This window comes from Anarrhichthys ocellatus, unplaced genomic scaffold (assembly GCF_004355925.1).
Source record: "Anarrhichthys ocellatus isolate YVR2014 unplaced genomic scaffold, GSC_Weel_1.0 scaffold15, whole genome shotgun sequence".
NCBI classification, from domain to species: domain Eukaryota; kingdom Metazoa; phylum Chordata; class Actinopteri; order Perciformes; family Anarhichadidae; genus Anarrhichthys; species Anarrhichthys ocellatus.
Genome location: NW_022280045.1, coordinates 5,221,584 through 5,239,491, shown reverse-complemented (window position 1 = coordinate 5,239,491; position 17,908 = coordinate 5,221,584). Strand labels below are relative to the sequence as shown.

Below are 17,908 nucleotides of genomic sequence, written 5' to 3'. Positions count from 1 at the left end.
CAAGTAGTCATTTGTGCTGACTTTGCAAGCAAAACGGTGTTAAAATGTAACATAACGAAGTTTGCTTGTCTGGCACTGACAGCCAGATAATGAAACGTCATGTTTTTTCGAATCCATTGGTCCAATGACTGTCGTTCGGGGCGTGGCTACCTTTGAATGTCGTCTCCTGATTGGCTACTTGGCGAAAACACACAGGGGTAGTGCACATCCATACAATTTTGCTTCATTCTCATGGAAGTTAACTCGAACTTTTTCAAAAGGATAATGTAGCGTTTAGGTTGCATGTACAGTTTGTCCCTAAATTCCAGACGTCTGTGTGTGTGTTTGTAAACCGACCTTGTGTTTTTATTCTTGTGAGAAAGTAAACAGAAGAAGAGGAGAAGTCACCATTGTTCGAACTGGATCGTCTAACGTAAGTTTAGCTGCTAACATGCTAACTTGCTAGTCTTTATCTGGATGCGATACTGAAACCAGTGAGGGGTGAATGTATGCCTGACATTGTGGCTGGTGTTAAACTTCTTACCCGTCACGAACGTATGGTGTTCACAATGCTCTCTTTCTAGCTTCCTCACTGAAGAGTTATGCTAAAATCCTTAATATTTACATTCATATGAAATGTCAATAAGAACCACAAACACATGATGTAGTATTTAAACCGTCCTATATGAATATAGTTAAAATAGTTGACATCATGATTGGTTTAACTCATGGTTTAACTGTACTTGTCTTACATTGTTATGTCCACTTTCATGCACTAATTGATATGGTAATACACTGCTATAAAGTCATACACACACACACTCACATCACCCAGACCTTTATGGCATGTTTGTACACTCAGTTGTCTGTTTATTAGGTACACTTAGCTAAAAGTAAGTTGTTGTTAAAACAGAAAGGTGTGGATTCAAATGTCTGCTCATCTAGGAGGCTGTAGTTTGAGGTGCTGTTGAAATGAATCGTTATAGTGGGACGTGTTTCTCATATGTGGTCTTCCCTCATTGAGTTGTTTATTAGGTTTACCTGGTTTTTGAACCTAATAAACCGGCAGCTGAGTGTGTGTATATCACCCGGAGAACTAAATCACCAAGTATTCAGTTTACGTTTAATGTTATATACTATCTATATCATGGTGTCCATAATACTAAAATGTTCACACACTTTACCAAGTACCGCAACAGCAGCATATTTAGGTGTAAGTTTATTCATGGTCACAACACTTTTCCTTGCAGGCTTCCCAGATTTCCTGTTCCTGTGAGGAAGACTTACCGGTCAGTATCCCTGTACTTATGCAGTTTGTTTCTTTCTTTTTGTTTTCGTGCAGGCTTTTCGCTGGCTCATGCTGTAATGCATGAGTGGTGTTTCCATATTTAGATTTTGCTCTCAGTGGCAGCAGTAATTTTAGTGCATCAATGGGCCGTGAGCACAATGAAAATAGATCACATCTGCCATGTGTTTAAGGTGAAGTCATGTCCTATTTGTGACACGAGGAGTCAGTGATTACCTGCCGAGAAGCTGTCAATAAAAAAACAACCTTTTGTTTCCTTTGATGTTCCTTTTAGTCACGGATCACATCTTCCTGTTACACATTTGCTCGGGCTCACTGTAGCTTTGTGAGCAGGGCAGCTCTCTGTTAAACACACCCAGTTGGCATACAATGGTGGAAAAGGCTGCACCAGCACTGGCACACATCAATTGGTGATTATAATACTTTGCAGGGACATGTACTGCACAGACTCCCAAAGCCGTGGGCTTTAGCTTGTGTTATTCCTGTTCACGTTCACGTAGCGACAGGAAGTCTAGGCTGGGCACGGTGATGCTTTAATCCCCTTTTCTTTTTATGTTCAGGACGGGTTGATTAAAACACAAGAACTCCAAACAAATTGCAGGCCCCAAACTGTAAAATGTCTCCTCGATCTATAACATGCAATGCCATTCATGTGCCAGTGCCACGTGCTTTAACAGTCTCTGAAACGTTTTCAAATATACACACTGTTTGTTTGCCTTCCCTGTCATTTAGCATAGGGAATTGACCCAGTTTGCAAATTGCAAAGTGGTCTGCTCCCATTCTGTCTGTGTCAGGAGGGGCTGACGGGTTAAATCTGGGGGACAAATGGGTGTGGCTAATATGATCTCATGGAAAAATGAGGTAATGGTTGACCCTGGTCTTTACTTGGTGCATTCTATCTTATCCATGTAGCTTGCTTATCGCTGTCCTTTCCTTTGGTGGAAGTAGCATTACGCACAGCAGAGGTTCTTGTTTTGCTTCTCTCAGAGCTTCACTTCTAATTTAGTGAGCTTTTTCTTGATAAATTATGCAACAGGTTGCTGGTTTCTCTTTCTTTCCAGCGACTACCTCTTCTTTGCATTTGCACTTTTCCTGCCATGTCTGCTTGCATAAGTTGCATTATGTGGCGTCCATAGCTTGCTCGCCTTTAGAGCACAACGCGCACATCTTGAAGCCTGGATGAGTTGAGTCACCGTCTGTTGATTGACAGCTTGCCCGTGTTGACCCCTCCCCTCCCCTCCCATCCATTCACGCTCTCTCACTCTCCGCCTGCCCCGCTTGTGCTTGCTGCTGTTTGGGTGGGTGTTGCCATGGCACCGTGTGGCCAGAATGAGGCTTCACGTTCAGCATCCTTGTGTTGTCTTCACAGAGGGCCGCTGGTGAGATTGAGGTGCAGTGACGCGAAAACACACAAGTGCACGAACGCAGCCGTGTGGACTGCCGCTCAGGACTCTGCAGCTTCTGTCTAAACACTCGTGGGGTTACCTTCCCCTGTCAACATTCGGCAGACGGACGGTCACAGACTTTTGCCACATTTCGTGACTCCTCGTGTGGTTTACCTCCTCTTTTCCAACTCCCTTTAACCAAAGATTTTGTCTTCTTCTTGGCTCTTTTTTTTTTTTTTGGGAACGGAACTGGGATTTTCCCTCATATTATGCACATCAATGGATCCCAGTGGCTCAGTGGTTAGCACGGGGAATGAGGAGCAGTCCTTTCATATCCGCTACAGGTAGGAACACTTCCTCTCTCAGCTGAGGTATGGTGGTAGAGAACATTTAAACATTTTGCTCTCCCTACTTAGTTTTAGAAGGGGCTCTAAATTAATTAATTGTTGGTTAAGAGAAGACAAATCTCCTTATATTTGTAATTCTTTTAATGCTTGATGTGTCGGCGTCAGGTAATAAATTAGGTATTTATTTATGTGGTGTTTCCTTGTTGATGAAGTGATGGTGACGGTGGAATTGAAAATTGAGACCTTAGTTCAACTATAGAGCGTGAGGACTGTCTCGCGGTGCTTTTGTCAGTTTGTTAACTTAAAGGCAGGCGGGTTTCCCAAAAAGCCATCAGCCAGCTGTCCATACATACCTGGGGAAAGAGCTCCGGCAACAGGTGTGACTTGCTCCATTTGTCTTCAATATTTAACAAGCCCTGAAAAATTCATCACTGCTTGCTTTGTCCAACTTTATTTGGATAGAGGATATGTTTTACTGCTGTCGGGATGGTTGTTGTTAATGACTTGATTCCATTGAACTTCACTACAGAGGCTGCTTGTGCCTGACACGTCTCATAAATCTATTTAGCACCCAGCCCACGTAATCTGTCGGGTGCGGACTCTGCAGCTGTAATCTCAGGTGACCAGGTCAGGGGAGAGAGAGAGAGCTTTAAAGACGAGCAGATTAGCTAACAATATGCTGACGGTGCAGTTTCCTTGCTGCCATGCATTGGAAGTTAATATTTTGACACCATCACACGTGTCCCCTTGAAAAGTTTTCCAGTGCGTGATGCTATGATAGCAGATGGGTTTTGATGTCACAGGAAAGGAATGCTGCTGTTTTTACTTTTGTCTTCGACTTAAATCAGCAACAAATTTGATGTTTCTTTAGTGCAGACTTGTACATTGAGTTGAGTTTGCGTTCTCCATGCTTCAGACAAAGAGAAGGAGCTGCAGCCTGGAAGTTGTTGTTGTGGAAACCTTGGTAGATGCCTCTCAGCAGTTCCATGTGCTGCTGCTGTTGTTGTTGTTGTTGTAAGACACACAGAGCAAGCAGGTAGGCTACTGTTTGCCACTTTATTTACAGTACAGGAAAAGTATGTTGGCAACTTGGTTGTAGACAAAACCCCTTTTTTAATTTAAGGCCTAAGACTGCTGATTACATGAGCTTTACCGACTATTGTGTTTATAATGTTTGACTTTGTTCACCTATTCTAACCTATGACGAAACAAGCTCCTTTGTTTGGTGTTTTTGTGTCATTTTAACAGAACACCATAGACTTATTAAACTATAACTTCATGTAAGATATCCACACTAGAATGTGACTTTATGTAAGTGTTTCTGGGTCTGTTGTGAAGAGCTTTCAGACAAAACCTCGGGTGGGTACATGAGGAAAGCTTGACATAAACAAACTAAATAGACTTTGTGTGAAGCCGAGCTCTTCCCAACAATGCAGTTTCCTGAAAAACAAGTTTGCGGACTAACAATGTTTGCTTTGTAACTGCAAGGCTTGGTTAGTCAGTGATCTCAGAAAGCACTATTCTGATTGCATGTTGAACATTATATCCTACATTATGAAATTGATTTCCTACACGAGCTTTTGTGGATCTTTTAAGGCACAACTCAAAAGCTAAGGAACAGGGGAATGATAACCAACGGTACGCTTTAATATTTCTACCTGCTCTTGGCGTCATTTGACTGTAGAAGGAACCCACTTCACTTTCTGAGGCATGTCAAAGGGGATGTGAGATCTACCATAACAAACAGTTTGAACTATTGTTCTCCATAGGTGGAAGGAAGGAAGCAGCTCAAAGCCTTCTTTCTAAGCAAAGGCTGAACGCTTTGTTCCCTGGTTGCGAGCAGAGTCCAGTCAGTTGGCTGTATATTTCAGTCGGAGAAGATCTACCTCACCGCAAATTATTTATTATTGGGCTTTAAATACTGTCTGCTCAGTAAGAAGCCGGTTCAAGCAGCAGAGAACAGAGCAGATCGTTGTTTTTCGCCACCTGACAGACTGACTCTGCTTCGTTCCGCTGTAGGATGGAGGTGTCCTGTCTGGAGCTGGCGTTGGAGGGTGAGCGTCTCTGTAAGGTCGGCGACTACAGAGCGGGCGTCTCCTTCTTTGAAGCTGCCATCCAGGTGGGCACAGAGGACCTGCAGGTGCTCAGCGCCATCTACAGCCAGCTGGGCAATGCCTACTTCCACCTGCACGACTACGCTAAGTCCCTGGAGTTCCACCGGCATGACCTCACCCTGACCAGGTCGGAGCTGCACAAGAACCCCCGCAACCCCGCTAACTGATCATTACCATATTTATTGTTATTAACATAATGTGTAATTAATAGGACTGTTGGTGACCTGCTTGGAGAAGGCAAAGCCAGTGGGAACCTGGGCAACACATTAAAGGTGCTGGGGCGGTTTGACGAGGCTGTGGTGTGCTGTCAGAGGCACTTGGACATAGCCAGAGACATTAATGACAAGGTGAGGCAGCCCAGTAGTGATACTGTGGTGTATTAGGGGGGGGGGGGATCTACCTTCAGCTCTAACATGGTTGTCCTTGATGTGTGTTAGGTGGGTCAGGCGCGAGCTTTGTATAACTTTGGGAATGTGTACCACGCCAAAGGCAAAAGCATCTGTTGGAGTGGAGCTGAGCCCGGAGACTTCCCAGAGGAGGTCATGACGGCGCTGAGGAAGGCAGCCGAGTACTACGAGTAAGTGGCCGCACAGTGTGTGGCACTGCTGAATATGTGCAGGGGATATTTCTGCTAGTGTCCAATTATGTTGCTTTTGTGTTCTTTCAGGGCAAACCTGGCAATAGTGAAGGAGCTCGGGGATCGCGCTGCTCAGGGTCGAACCTTTGGCAACCTGGGCAACACGTACTACTTACTGGGAAACTTTCGCCAAGCGATAGCTTCTCACGAACAGGTTTGGTGTAACCCTAAAAGACCCTTTCATTATAGTGTCATAAAAGTCATAAGTGTAACACCGCTCTATTATTAAAGCATTATAACTGTTCCTCAGTCAAAACCTATTTCTGTAATGAGTTACAGTGAATCCTAAAATGTGTTTCTATGTCCCTTTCTTTCAACAGCGCTTGCTCATAGCCAAGGAGTTTGGCGACCGCTCAGCAGAGAGACGGGCTTACTGCAACCTGGGAAACGCCTTCATCTTTTTGGGGGAATTTGAAGTGGCAGCTGAGCATTACAAGTAAGCCACAGTCTGCTCACTGATAACCGAGCAAACACTGCACTTCATCGTTTCTCTCTTCCGCTACATATTAAGATATGTTGGGTGTGGTGTGACAAATCATCTCTGTTGAAAGACCACTTTTAAGAGTGTTACACCACAACGCATATATATAGCTTTAGTTTTACGGCTCTCTGCGGAAATAATGAGGGGATCTTCCCTTTGTGTATTACATGATATGTTTTTCCCAGACTTTGGGAACTGTGGGGACGTCTTCTGAGAAAGTGAGCCTGAGATGTAAGAAGCCAGAGGAAAATATTGCTTCCTCTCTGCTGTGTTTTGAACCAGCTTGTTTGCATGTTTGTCAGGAGGACGCTGCAGCTGGCGAGGCAGTTGAAGGATCGGGCTGTGGAGGCCCAGGCCTGCTACAGTCTGGGCAACACCTACACACTTCTGCAAGATTATGAGAGAGCCATAGACTACCACCTGAAACACCTCATCATAGCCCAGGACCTCAATGACAGGTACACACACACACACACACACACACACACACACTATGGGAAGAAGAATTCCCTACATTTAACCGCGACCCTATACATGTGTTTAAATGTGTCTTTTGATGCAGGATTGGGGAGGGCCGTGCATGCTGGAGTCTTGGCAATGCTTACACTGCACTGGGGAACCATGACCAAGCCATGCACTTTGCTGAGAAACACCTGGAGATCTGCAAAGAGGTACACAATACAAAAAAAGCATTCTTCTGTCCTTGCCTTCTCCTTTACAGTGGAAACTATTCTAAGCAGTTTTACTTTACAAAAACAGGAAAATAAATCCTTCAGTAACCTCTCTGTGTGTGTGTTTTTTTTTTTTTTTAAGACTGGAGACAGGAGCGGGGAGCTGACGGCACGTATGAATGTATCTGATCTCCAGATGGTTCTGGGTCTCAGTTACAGCACAAATAACTCCACTATGTCAGAGAATAAGGATATCGACTACAACCTGCATGGTCAGTTACAGGTTATACGTCTTCTTTAAACAGTGTAGTCTGTAAAGCTGGTGATTATATTGTTGTAATTGTTTGTGTGTTTTAGGAGCGAGGCCCAGGATGAGCAGAAGACGCAGCATGGAGAAGCTGGAGCTGATGAAACTGACTCCAGACAAGATAAACGTAAGAACTTCTCTCCTGTCACACAAAGTCCACGGTCCAATATCGTGGCTCCGCCCCTCATTTCGTTCTACATTGTGGTAACTGATCCATTCCCGTGCGCTGAAGGGTCAGAAGTGGAACAGTGACCTCCTGACCAAACAGCCCAAACCCTCCCTGGTTAAAAGCTCCTCCAAGCTCTTCTTTGTCAGCCGTCTGCGTGGGAAGAAGCACAAGGCCGGAGGCTCCAGCAAGGTTCTCCAGGACACCAGCAACACCCTGGACACCAGCCAGACGGCCGCACAGGGACCCCAGAAGGTACACAGTGCAGCGTGCATTCAGCTGATACACACACACACACACACACACACACACACACACACACACACACACACACACACACACACACACACCTCATTTCGTATCTTACAGCTATCATCAGACCAGGCCTGTTACGCCGTTTCTCATGTTGGGGTTTTTGTACTTCACCAGCGACTCAGTCCGGACATGCTTGGAGACGAGGGCTTCTTCGATCTACTGAGCCGTTTCCAGAGCAACCGTATGGATGACCAGCGCTGTTCAATACAGGATAAGGGCAGCAGGTTATCGCTAAGCAGCGGTTCAGAGTCGCCTCCCAGGGCCATCAGGAAATGTGAGTGCATGTGTTCATACACAAGTCATCCAATCCTCACAATGCGTCTTACTTTTCACACTGATATAAAACTTCTCCTGCTGTGTTCCTCCTCTGGCTCTTCATCGATTCTCTCTCTCTGTCTGTAGCTGCATCAGAGTCTGCCAACGTCTCTGGTGCCCAAGGCCGGCGGTTAGAGGATACTTCAGCAGCGGGGGGGAGCCTCCCCGGCCTCAGGCTCAACCAAAACAGCAACCGGGCCGTGCTCAGCCACCTGATGGCCAACGCAGACAACGCCGAGCCTGACGACGACTTCTTCAACATGCTCGTCAAGTGCCAGGTACCCGACATGACCAAATATATACGGCGCTACCGTCTCCTGTACGATGATAAGCATACAGTACGTTTAATACAAAAGAAGTTTTTCTAAACGGGAACATGAAATTCTCTTCCTTCCTCTTGACCACCAGGGGTCCCGCTTGGATGACCAGCGCTGCGCCCCTCCCCCTCCACCAGCGCGGGGGCCGACCGTACCAGACGAGGACTTCTTCAGCCTCATCATGCGCTCTCAGGCCAAACGGATGGACGAGCAGCGCGTCACCCTGCCGCCAGCAGCTCCAGCCAGGCCCGGCTCCAACTGAACAAAGCACTAAAAAAAAAAAAAAAAAAAAAAAAAAAGGGACAGCCGGGTTTTCTTTGTTTTCATCTCGTGGAGATGTGGATGGACAGCGAGAGGTGGTCACTCACAAGAAAGCCTTGTGTATCTTTACACGTGTCCTTTTGGACAAAACAAAGCACTGTCAGCATTATATGTAGTATACGGTATGAAAGAAATCTCAAATTAACTCAGCAGTATCAGGGACAAAAGTGTTTTTTATCCTTCTGTACTCATTTCACCCTGTGTGTATTTTTCAATACACCACTGCCGTTATGCCTGTATTTATTGTACTTTTTTTAATGATTGTTGTGATTTTGCCGTCTCACCACTATGAAGTAATGTGGTTTCACTCACAGTGGTGTCTGAGTCAGTGTGGGCACAGCGGTACAGCACTCTTTCCATTTATGTTGTTTATATGTGAGGGTGTGGGGGGGGGGTTATTAAGGTCAGGCTGGGGAAATGGTATTTTGAGCAAACTATTTGATAAAAGAATAAATTTAACCCGTGTGTGTACGGCCCTTATGCTCTTTGTACTAAATGTTTAGTCTTGCTTTGGCTTTTTAAAATGTTCGATGTGAACGAAACAGAAAAGATCCAGTTTGTGTAAAAGACACTTTATTGAACGTACCAGCAGTCAGACTCGAGTTAGCTTGAATTAATTTAAGTCACTTTTAAAAACAAGAATTAGAAAGGCTTAATACAAGAGCCACTAGCATTTCAAAAACATAGTAGCTGTACATACATAAACACAACTCGAATAAATACATCTATGTACGTATTAGTTTGGCCTTATTTGTTAAAACAATATATATACTATACATTAACATAAAATATGCATCTTTGTAAGTAAATCAATATTAGAAGAAAATGTTCAAAGAAAAAGTGCACATGTAAAATACAAGAAAAGAACACAATGCATATGCCCCAAATACTGGTTCTAAATAAATATGGAAACACCCGTTGCGTCCATTCAGATTTCTTTGTGCGTATTGGTTAGACCCTCGCTGCGGGCAAAGACTGCCACCTACCGTTGTCATCGTGTTACAGCAGGAGACAAACCAAAGCTTGTGAACACTGAAGACTCCTCACCCGAATGCAAGGGCACTCGAGCACAAATTACACTTTGCGTTTCCCTTTGACGCCGACATAATAACAACCTTCCATTGCAAGCAAGCCACCGCGAGACACTGTAACAGCTTCAGCGCAAAAAAGACACGGAATTCAAATTCAAAACAACTGCACGAGCTAATTTACACTTTTTTGAGTTGTAGCAATGCAGTGGATACTGTTAAACATTAGACATCAGCACATCCCACGGGGAAGCAACAGCTGGTAATAGGGCTTCTACAGAATCAGCCTCCTGATAGGAAAAGCCCACTACTGACTGACACACTGAGAAAAAATGACATTTCACGCTATAAATTAAACTTGTTTTCCCCAAAACGATAGCAGCATAACACCAGCTGTAAGACAATGACACGCAAAAGCCGAAGGAATGTAGGACTTCTCAAGATGACTTAACAAAATTTGATCTTGAAAAATGACCATATTATCTAGTTTGTTTGGTTTGCTTTTACATTTTTCGTATGGAAACTGAGAACTCAAGGAAGGCACCATCATGAACAAAGCACTCTGTCCTGTCTAATCTCAACAACTCCTCAGTGAAAAGGACGTGCAGCAACTGTATAACGAGTGGAGGTGAAGTGATGGTGAGGAAAGAAAAGGAAAGATCCTGCCGTTTAACCCCTCGAGGTGACGATGTGAAATGTGAGTGACGTAAAGAAAGAAAGAGGGAGAACATGCAGCATGTGTGCTTCTGATGTGTCACAGGTTAGTATCCATTTTGGTTCCCTACAGACAGAAGTGAAAGGCCCATTCACCCGTTTGTGTGTTGATCTATGTGTGTGCTTTTCAAGCTGTAAGTGTCAAGTGTGTGGAAAGAGTGCGACGGTGTTGATGGTGCAGGAGGAGGGTTTAGGGGGAATGTGTGTGTTTTAGATTATAACTGGTTGTCTGTGCGTGTGTGTGTGTCTTCGTGTGTGTTATGGGTTGTGCGTCCAGAGTGTGACAGTGCGGTCAGCGGAGGACGAGAGGAAGGATAGGTCTTGTGTGTGCCATCGACATTGAATCACCTTGTCGCCGTGCTCTCCCACCACGGTCTGAGGCAGCGGCTTGGTCAGGTCACCTAGCAACAGAAACAGGAAATGGAGCTCAGACGGGCGGATTTAAAATCATGACGCAGAAATGATTCGGTTAAAAGCAGTTTTTCCCTGTAAGAGGTTAAGTAGTATTAAAGTATTAAAACCCTGTACAAGTATTATGATCACTTTGTTTTTGTTGTTGGGGAACAAATACTCTTAATAGAGTCTCCCTTTCTTCATAGAAAGTACAGAATATTTACTTAAAACGGCAACAATGTCAAACTCCAAAATGTGATGAAACCTCGGGGATCTCGATACAGTGTAACTACACATCAAGCAGGTTGGTGCACCTAATAACAAGCAACTGAATGTACAGTGCAGGGAGATAACTTCATGTGCCAATCCACTGTAGCTGCCTGCTTATTCATATCTCTTGCAGACAACTGGGTGAGAAGATTGATATCATTCTCACGTCTTTACAGTAAATATGTGGCTGCAGCTTAGTATAGACTGGGGGACAGTTAGCCTGGCTCCGTCCTCAGAGCTCACTAATTAACATTAATATATCTCATTAGAATGAAAGCAGTCCTCGATGTATCCTTACTCCCTCATCACTATGTGAGCAGAGGAGACGCACCTTGGAGGTTGCTGACGATGACCTTTTTGTCGTAGGAGCCAGTGAGCAGGTAATGTGCTCCGGGGGAGAACCGGATGGATCGCACGTCGCTGGAGTGCGGCCGGTACACCTGGACGGTTCGTCCTCCTCTGATGTCATACAGCATGCACGCGCTGTCTTCCTGTCCTGTTGCTAGGAGACGGCCACTAGGATCGACTGCTACCGTGGCAACAGGACTGCCTGCACAATAAAATAAAAAAGATTTAAAAAAGGGGGTGTAGCTGTAAAAAAAACAAGATATGAACCAGTAGAAGTGTCTCATATTGTGAAAGCAGAGTTCCTTCTAGTGTCAAACTCATCACACACACACGTGATACCTGAGCCATGGAAAGCAGCTCCCACTACTCGGACACAGCTGGGCACCCTGATGTCCCAGAAACGCACCGTCTTGTCTTGAGAGCCGGAGGCAATCATCCAGCCCCCCCACGTATACAGAGACAGGATGTGACCTAAACAGCAACACATACTTGTCAGTGGCAATCTATAGCTCTCCTTCATCTCCACGTCCTGTTTTGGACCTCCATGGAGTTTTGGATGGATGAGACAGTCACAGTGTACCCGTGTGTCCGCTGAGGGCGTGCAGACCCTGTCCTCTCTGACAATCGGTGGTGTAGATGTTACAGTCTCCAGCTCCGGCGCTGATCAGGATGGCCCCTCCGCTTTCTGGACCCTCCATGAAGGCCAGGTCTCTGATGGTGCCGTCATGCATGCTGAACTCCAAGTCGGGGCCTAGGGGCGCAGAGAGAGAGAGAGACACACACACAAGCGAAAATGAGGATAACAGAAGCCATGCTCCAGTTTAAAATCACGGGAGTGTTCCACTGTCTGTACCTGTGGCGTTGCATGTCTCTGCACTGAAAGGTAGGACTTTGACATATTTGTCATTGGAGCCGGTAGCCAGCAGCTGCCCACAGTGGCTCCAGGCCGCGCAGTAGATGGACCCTTTGTGGTGTTTGTTCCTCTTGAAGCGGACCACGGGCTGCTTTATTGGACTTGAACCACTGAGGAGAGGAAGAGTGAAGAAGAAGAAAAGATGAGTAAACTGGTTAACATTCACACAATGTGCTACTATATACTGGTGATTTTCAGGATTGAGAAAACCATTATGACTTTTCCTGAGAGTCTAAAGAGCTTGTAAAGTAAAAATGTTCCAGTTAGTCTTCCTTATCAGGTGACCATTAAAAGCCCTTAAAATCAGTATCATCTACATTCTACAATGCTTTGCATGTAGGGTACCCTGGATCACAAAATCACATCATGGTAACTTTGGTTGGAATCCTAAAAGAGTGGGATGCATCATCACATCAATCATTTCTATAATTCTTTAATTGGCCTTACCTCGTGTCTAATGTTTCTGGATAAGCACAGACACGTAGAGTTTTGGAGTTGGATCCAACAGCGTAGAGCGATCCAGACGGGTGAAAGGCGACGGCTCGAATGGCTTGAGTATCTTCTAAAGTGTGCACTGCCACAAACAGGCTTTTAGGCTTGTCGCTCTGAAAACACACGAACACACAGATTACGTGTAATTAGCGGCCTGATCTATTTTGATCTCCTCTACCCTACGACATCCACAATGTTACGATGCTGGCCTGAGATCGTGATATAATCATGTTATAATCTGCGTAGTCAAATGCCAAATGAGCATGACACCGTATCGTCTTGTTCTGTGACACAAACAAGAGGGAACGTGCTCAACTTTAAAATAGAAGCAATTGTTCTGTGGCAGCAATAACCGCTAACGTGAGAGAAAATGAGTGTGTGATTCATTTCAGGCTCATTATTCAGCGCAGACGATGACATGCTTGTTGAGTAATAAATTATTTAGAGCAGGTCTGACAGAACTGTTTGAGTGTTACTCGTGTGCATACATACCTCTTTACTTCGGGATAAGGAGCCTGGAGAGTCACATGGTTGACTTCCTTTCTGTTTCTGCTCACTGCGAAAAATATAAATACAGCAATCATCAAATTCAACCCTGCAACAAACTCCGGTATAAGAAACCCAAAAGGAATCAAACCCACAGTACCTCTGGGAGACGACAGGGGACTCATTTGGAGGCTGAACCGGGCGCTCCCCCACGGTGCGTTGCGGGGTGCTGCTGAGCACCCCTCCCCCTCGGGTCTGCTCCGGTGTCACAGATGGAGGGTTGTTATTGTCCTCAGAGGTGGGCGTGTTCCCGTTGCCGTTACACTGCTGGGCCAGAGACTTCACCTCCTCGCCTAGATCCTCCATCCCCACATTGAGCTCCTCCAGCTTCTGGATGGACCTGAGGAGACCAACACACAGGCACACACACATTCATGAGCTCCACAAAGTCTTTCAGCCTGTCCCCCCCTCCGTCATGTTATCCGAGTTATCTTGTGCTTACCGTTTGGAAAAGGAGAAAGGTTTTTCACCTTTCACATAACAGGCTGTCAGTACGCTGACTGAGTTGACTCAGTTAAATCTAGTTTACGATACAAAGGGGCAGAGGACAAAAGAAAACTGGAGTAATGGTGTAATTATGCACAGCTTCCCTTGTGAATAATGCAGAGGGTACAGAGATGGGGAGAGGTTGGGGAAAGGGAGGACAGGAGGAACTCTCAGGGGACAAATGAAAGGGCCCTTGTCCTGCTGACAGAGCAAAAATTAACACATTTCCAATCGTCATTTTTTGTCACAGATTCATAGCTAAATATACTCTTGTGGGGGTTTTTGGAAGCATGCTTAGGTTGCCATGGTACATGTTCAAGAGTGGAGTCTGGGTCTCATATTGTGTATAACTAACGCACATGGTGCGATAGTCCCCCGTGATGTGATGTCGCTCATCCCCACAGATGGTGCAATGTGGACAGGAGGCGGGTTTCTTTGGGGGGGTGTCATGCTAGGAAAAAAGCCACATGGGGCTTTTTGTTGTCAGGGCCTTAACACTTCTACTTCTCCTTGTCCGACAGCTGCTCCTCTATTGTATGAAGTTATTAAAAGCGATACGGTGTTTAGCAAGTGAATTCAGACAAGCTGCACCAGAATGGCAAACTGCTTTCAGGAAGTTTGCCCTCTGACTTGACAGGTGTCTCTCTGCGTTATGGACGCACACCACCTGCCTGACAGGCATCTCTCTCGCCGTGTCTGTACCTGTTGAGGAACTTCTCTGTGAGGCTGTGCTGCATGTCGCTGGGCGGGGGGGGCTCCTGCTGGACCCCTCCTTCCAGCAGCATCTGCTGGTACAGTTGCCTCTGCTGCTGCTTCTGCTCCAGGTGCTGCTGCACACGGAGGCGTTGCCGATAGTACTCCTCGTACTTCTCTGTTGAGTCACGAAGCTGAGGATTGAACATGATGTCATTAAACCCTGTTGTTTGGTTATATCAATTTATGCATTGAATCTGTTGTTGGGCAATTCACTCTAGAGAGCAGATAAAGTCACTCTGGAGAAGAAAAAACTGAAATGGAAAATATGAACACAGGTATGTACAAATGAACAAGGATACGTGGAAACAATTTAGCGCATACAAAGCATTCTATTCACACACCCATACCACACAGTGAAGCATGTTAACTTCTGAAGAAAGTCACTGCCAACTCCTATTAACACTAATCAAAGGCAGCATTGTGGCCAGATGAGCCCTGCTCCGCCCACTTCTGCTGTCAGTCCAGGTATTAGAGGAGGAAGGAGGACGAGACTGAGAGCTGAGGACAGGACACTTCCCCTCTCTGTCCTCTGCTTCCTGTCCTGACAATCTGATGGGAACTGTTGGTTCGTGGGAGGGGAGAGACACTGGCACTGTGCCCACTCTCGAAAAAAGGGACGGAGGGCAGAGAGGAGAACAAAGAAAGAGAGGGTAGGAGGAGTGCGACTACGAGATCACAGAGCCCCCCCCAAGTGTGCTTCTGGCCTCTATGTGTCTCTAGGGTGACGGGGAAGGCAGTACAAAGCACTAACACGTCACACTGAGCTGCACAACGGGACCAGAATAGAGAGCATGAGACACACAGAAGGGGATACTATGTTTTGAGGCAACATGAGGGCTGTAATGACTCTTTCTTTGGTAAAGCTCCTAGGTTCCTGAGCCACATGTCCCTACTGACCTAGAACCAGATCAACCTGGGCGTCTTATTCTCAGGAGATCTGGAGTCATAAGGAGATTTCTTTTAAGATGTGTAAGGGGCTTTATGGACTCCTGTTATTTGTTTTGGACTTTTTGAAAGTGTAAGTCACACTGAATTTTAAAAATATGTGTATCATGTCTGTGTGTTCAAATCTGGGTTGTGACGAAAGGAGTATGAATTGTGAAGAACTACAACAGACTACAATAACTAACATCCATGTGTCTGTACACAGACATTCAAATATGTATATATATATATATATATATATATATAGACCTTCAGTGAAGGCAACACCCACCAAGGACAGAAAACAATGCAGGCAGATATGAAACGCACAACAGGTCGAACGGGTTAAAAAGCAAAGCCAATGTTTACCTCATTCCTGTCTCCGGAGCCAGGTGACGGAGCGTCCTCGCCCGGAGCTGGGGCAGGACGCAGGTTCTGAGCTCCACCCGAACTCATCATCTTATCCACAGGCGTGTCTGTCCTAGACCTTCACAGAGAAAACCCAAAACAGGAACAGATTATCTCAGACATCTGACAAAGGTGTTGCGTAAAACCAGACACAGGAAAAAAAACTTGGTCCCGTCCAAACTCTTACGTTTCAGGGGATTCCTCAAAGATGCTGTGGCAGTCAGAGCTCTCCATCATGAGGCTCCTGCTCAGGCTCTGTCCTCCTGCTCCGGGGTAGTGAAAGTTGGCGAAGGAGTGGGACATGGGAGAGACCCCTTTGCCTGGCGCTATCTCCCCGCCACCCGCTCTCTTGTCTTGGCCAGACAGGCCGAACGACAGCCCGTCCAGCGCCGGGTTCAAGGAGCGCGACATGTAGGTATCAGCGGACTGGGGGCGGCGCAGCGGGGAGGACGGGTACGGAGACAGTTTGCTGATGAGCGGGGTGAGGAGGTCGGAGTAGCCGGTCTTTGTGGGCTTGACCAAGCGGTCCACGTGGATGTTGAGTTGCTTCTGCTCGAAGGCGCAGGAGAAGACGGTGTGGGAGAGGTTCTGCATCCAGGAGAGTAGAGACAGGTCCAGGTCGTCGCAGCCGTTACCGCAGAGCATGTCAACACCCAGAAGGACCTCGCCCTCTGGGATCTCCTCACCGGTCGCCTTGCTCTGCACACAAAATAAAACCCAACAAATGTAAATGAATCTGGAAACTGGTATTTCTGTTAGGATTTTAGTGTGTCCGAACCTGGCAGTACTCCACACAGCACTCGTAGAGGACTCCCTTAAGGAGCAGCTGGAAGAGTCGATCCCTGCTGGCCTTGAATCCAGCCTCGCTCAGCTTCCTGTCTGCAGGGATGAAGTCCGCTACCATGTTGCAGGCCTCATCAAAACACTGCACCCTGGCCGTGCTCGGGTTCCACTCCTGCAGGACACCAGCAGGGAAATAAGAAGTCAACATCCATGCATTTCATACTGCTGAAATGTTTGTTTGGATCATCATTCATGTATCTTGCCTTGAACTCAGCGTGGTGTGTGAGGCGAGGCAGTGTGAGGAGCAGACACAGTTTGCTGTAGTCATCTTTGGTGGGACAGAACTCCTCCAGGGCGTGGAGACACTTGACTGCTTCCTGCATGGTGAACTCCAACTAAAAAGAAAAACATGAAATTGTTACAGTTAACTGATTAGAAGTTTCTCTCTCAACAGCAGCTTTATCTCCAGCAGCACACCGGAGAATGTTACGAGGCTGAGGAAACAAAACAAGAGACCAGCTTCAAGGATATCGCGTACAAGACGCCACAAAGGGATGATTTTTGACTTGCACCACCCGGAAAAGTCATTGCCAACACACAATCGACATCACAACAACTAATACACACCCCTCTGCACACTAATACAGATGTCCAAAGACGTCTAACCTAATCCAGTTAATAGGCCAGAGTGTCACAAGCTGCAGCTCTGCCATGCCACGTGACAATAGGCCCACAGAGTAAGAGGAGAAAAGAAAGAATGAGTTCTGAATATAAAGAGTCTCAGCATGTGTGGAAAAAGCACATTAGCTTCCATTGCTTACTATTATTGTTGCTATTGGGGCACCCATCCGTCCCCCTGTGAGAAATGCAATGTAGAGCTCAGACAAAAAGGAAGGGGGCAGCAGAAGGCCGCACTTTCTTTTGCCTTTTCGACCAAATCATCTGTGGGTGGGTGGTACATCACAGGTGAACAGACATATTATGTAAAACGGCTTGTTAACATGGACAGTCGATTGCGCAGTATCAGAGGTGCACATAAACAGCTTAATCCAGATAAGTCCTTGACTGCACTGAGGCCCATGGCCACAACGCTCCTTGCATGCAAATGCAGCCGCTGTTGATGCGCACGCGCGCGCGCGCACACACACACACACACACACACACACACACACACACACACACACAC

The 17,908-nt window shown here is 46.1% G+C and overlaps 3 protein-coding genes across 5 annotated transcripts in view; 1 reads left to right on the top strand and 2 right to left on the bottom strand.

The window, feature by feature from the left end:
• The first annotated feature begins 211 nt into the window (after positions 1-211).
• On the top strand, positions 212-9,136 carry gpsm2 (G protein signaling modulator 2). Of its 2 annotated transcripts, XM_031855381.1 has the most exons (16): positions 212-412; positions 1,230-1,268; positions 2,655-3,014; positions 5,037-5,258; positions 5,343-5,478; positions 5,569-5,708; positions 5,799-5,922; positions 6,089-6,204; positions 6,552-6,707; positions 6,812-6,920; positions 7,063-7,192; positions 7,278-7,354; positions 7,460-7,648; positions 7,823-7,982; positions 8,111-8,301; positions 8,432-9,136. In XM_031855381.1, exons 3-16 carry the CDS (start codon positions 2,950-2,952, stop codon positions 8,600-8,602), a joined length of 1,986 nt encoding a protein of 661 aa, XP_031711241.1. In that variant the 5' UTR covers positions 212-412; positions 1,230-1,268; positions 2,655-2,949; the 3' UTR covers positions 8,603-9,136. The 2 variants fall into 2 exon arrangements, with proteins under 2 accessions (XP_031711241.1, XP_031711242.1); XM_031855382.1 differs by lacking the exon at positions 2,655-3,014.
• The window catches only part of camsap2b (calmodulin regulated spectrin-associated protein family, member 2b), a 45,000-nt gene continuing 34,808 nt past the window's right edge, over positions 7,717-17,908 (bottom strand). The window contains exon 21 of the transcript XR_004213044.1: positions 7,717-7,743. The gene's annotated coding sequence lies outside the window, so the exon portion shown is untranslated. The remainder of the gene's footprint in view (positions 7,744-17,908) is intronic.
• wdr47a (WD repeat domain 47a) overlaps positions 9,218-17,908 on the bottom strand; it is an 11,433-nt gene continuing 2,742 nt past the window's right edge. For both annotated transcript variants that reach the window (XM_031855378.1, XM_031855380.1), the window contains exons 5-17: positions 16,986-17,117; positions 16,718-16,894; positions 16,127-16,638; positions 15,901-16,018; positions 14,554-14,738; positions 13,466-13,705; positions 13,312-13,375; positions 12,775-12,932; positions 12,268-12,437; positions 11,995-12,165; positions 11,754-11,885; positions 11,398-11,616; positions 9,218-10,804 (exon numbers count right to left, since the gene is read on the bottom strand). In XM_031855378.1, the coding sequence (XP_031711238.1) occupies positions 10,662-10,804; positions 11,398-11,616; positions 11,754-11,885; positions 11,995-12,165; positions 12,268-12,437; positions 12,775-12,932; positions 13,312-13,375; positions 13,466-13,705; positions 14,554-14,738; positions 15,901-16,018; positions 16,127-16,638; positions 16,718-16,894; positions 16,986-17,117 (2,421 nt within the window). In that variant the 3' untranslated portion in view covers positions 9,218-10,661. The remainder of the gene's footprint in view (positions 10,805-11,397; positions 11,617-11,753; positions 11,886-11,994; positions 12,166-12,267; positions 12,438-12,774; positions 12,933-13,311; positions 13,376-13,465; positions 13,706-14,553; positions 14,739-15,900; positions 16,019-16,126; positions 16,639-16,717; positions 16,895-16,985; positions 17,118-17,908) is intronic.

Excerpts from the sequence above, each read along its gene's own strand:
- gpsm2 (XM_031855381.1), top strand. The coding sequence starts at position 2,950 with ATGGATCCCAGTGGCTCAGTGGTTAGCACGGGGAATGAGGAGCAGTCC. Across the intron at positions 5,709-5,798 it reads AAGGCAGCCGAGTACTACGA|GGCAAACCTGGCAATAGTGA; the intron begins GTAAGTGGCCGC and ends GTGTTCTTTCAG. Across the intron at positions 7,983-8,110 it reads TCCCAGGGCCATCAGGAAAT|CTGCATCAGAGTCTGCCAAC; the intron begins GTGAGTGCATGT and ends CTCTGTCTGTAG.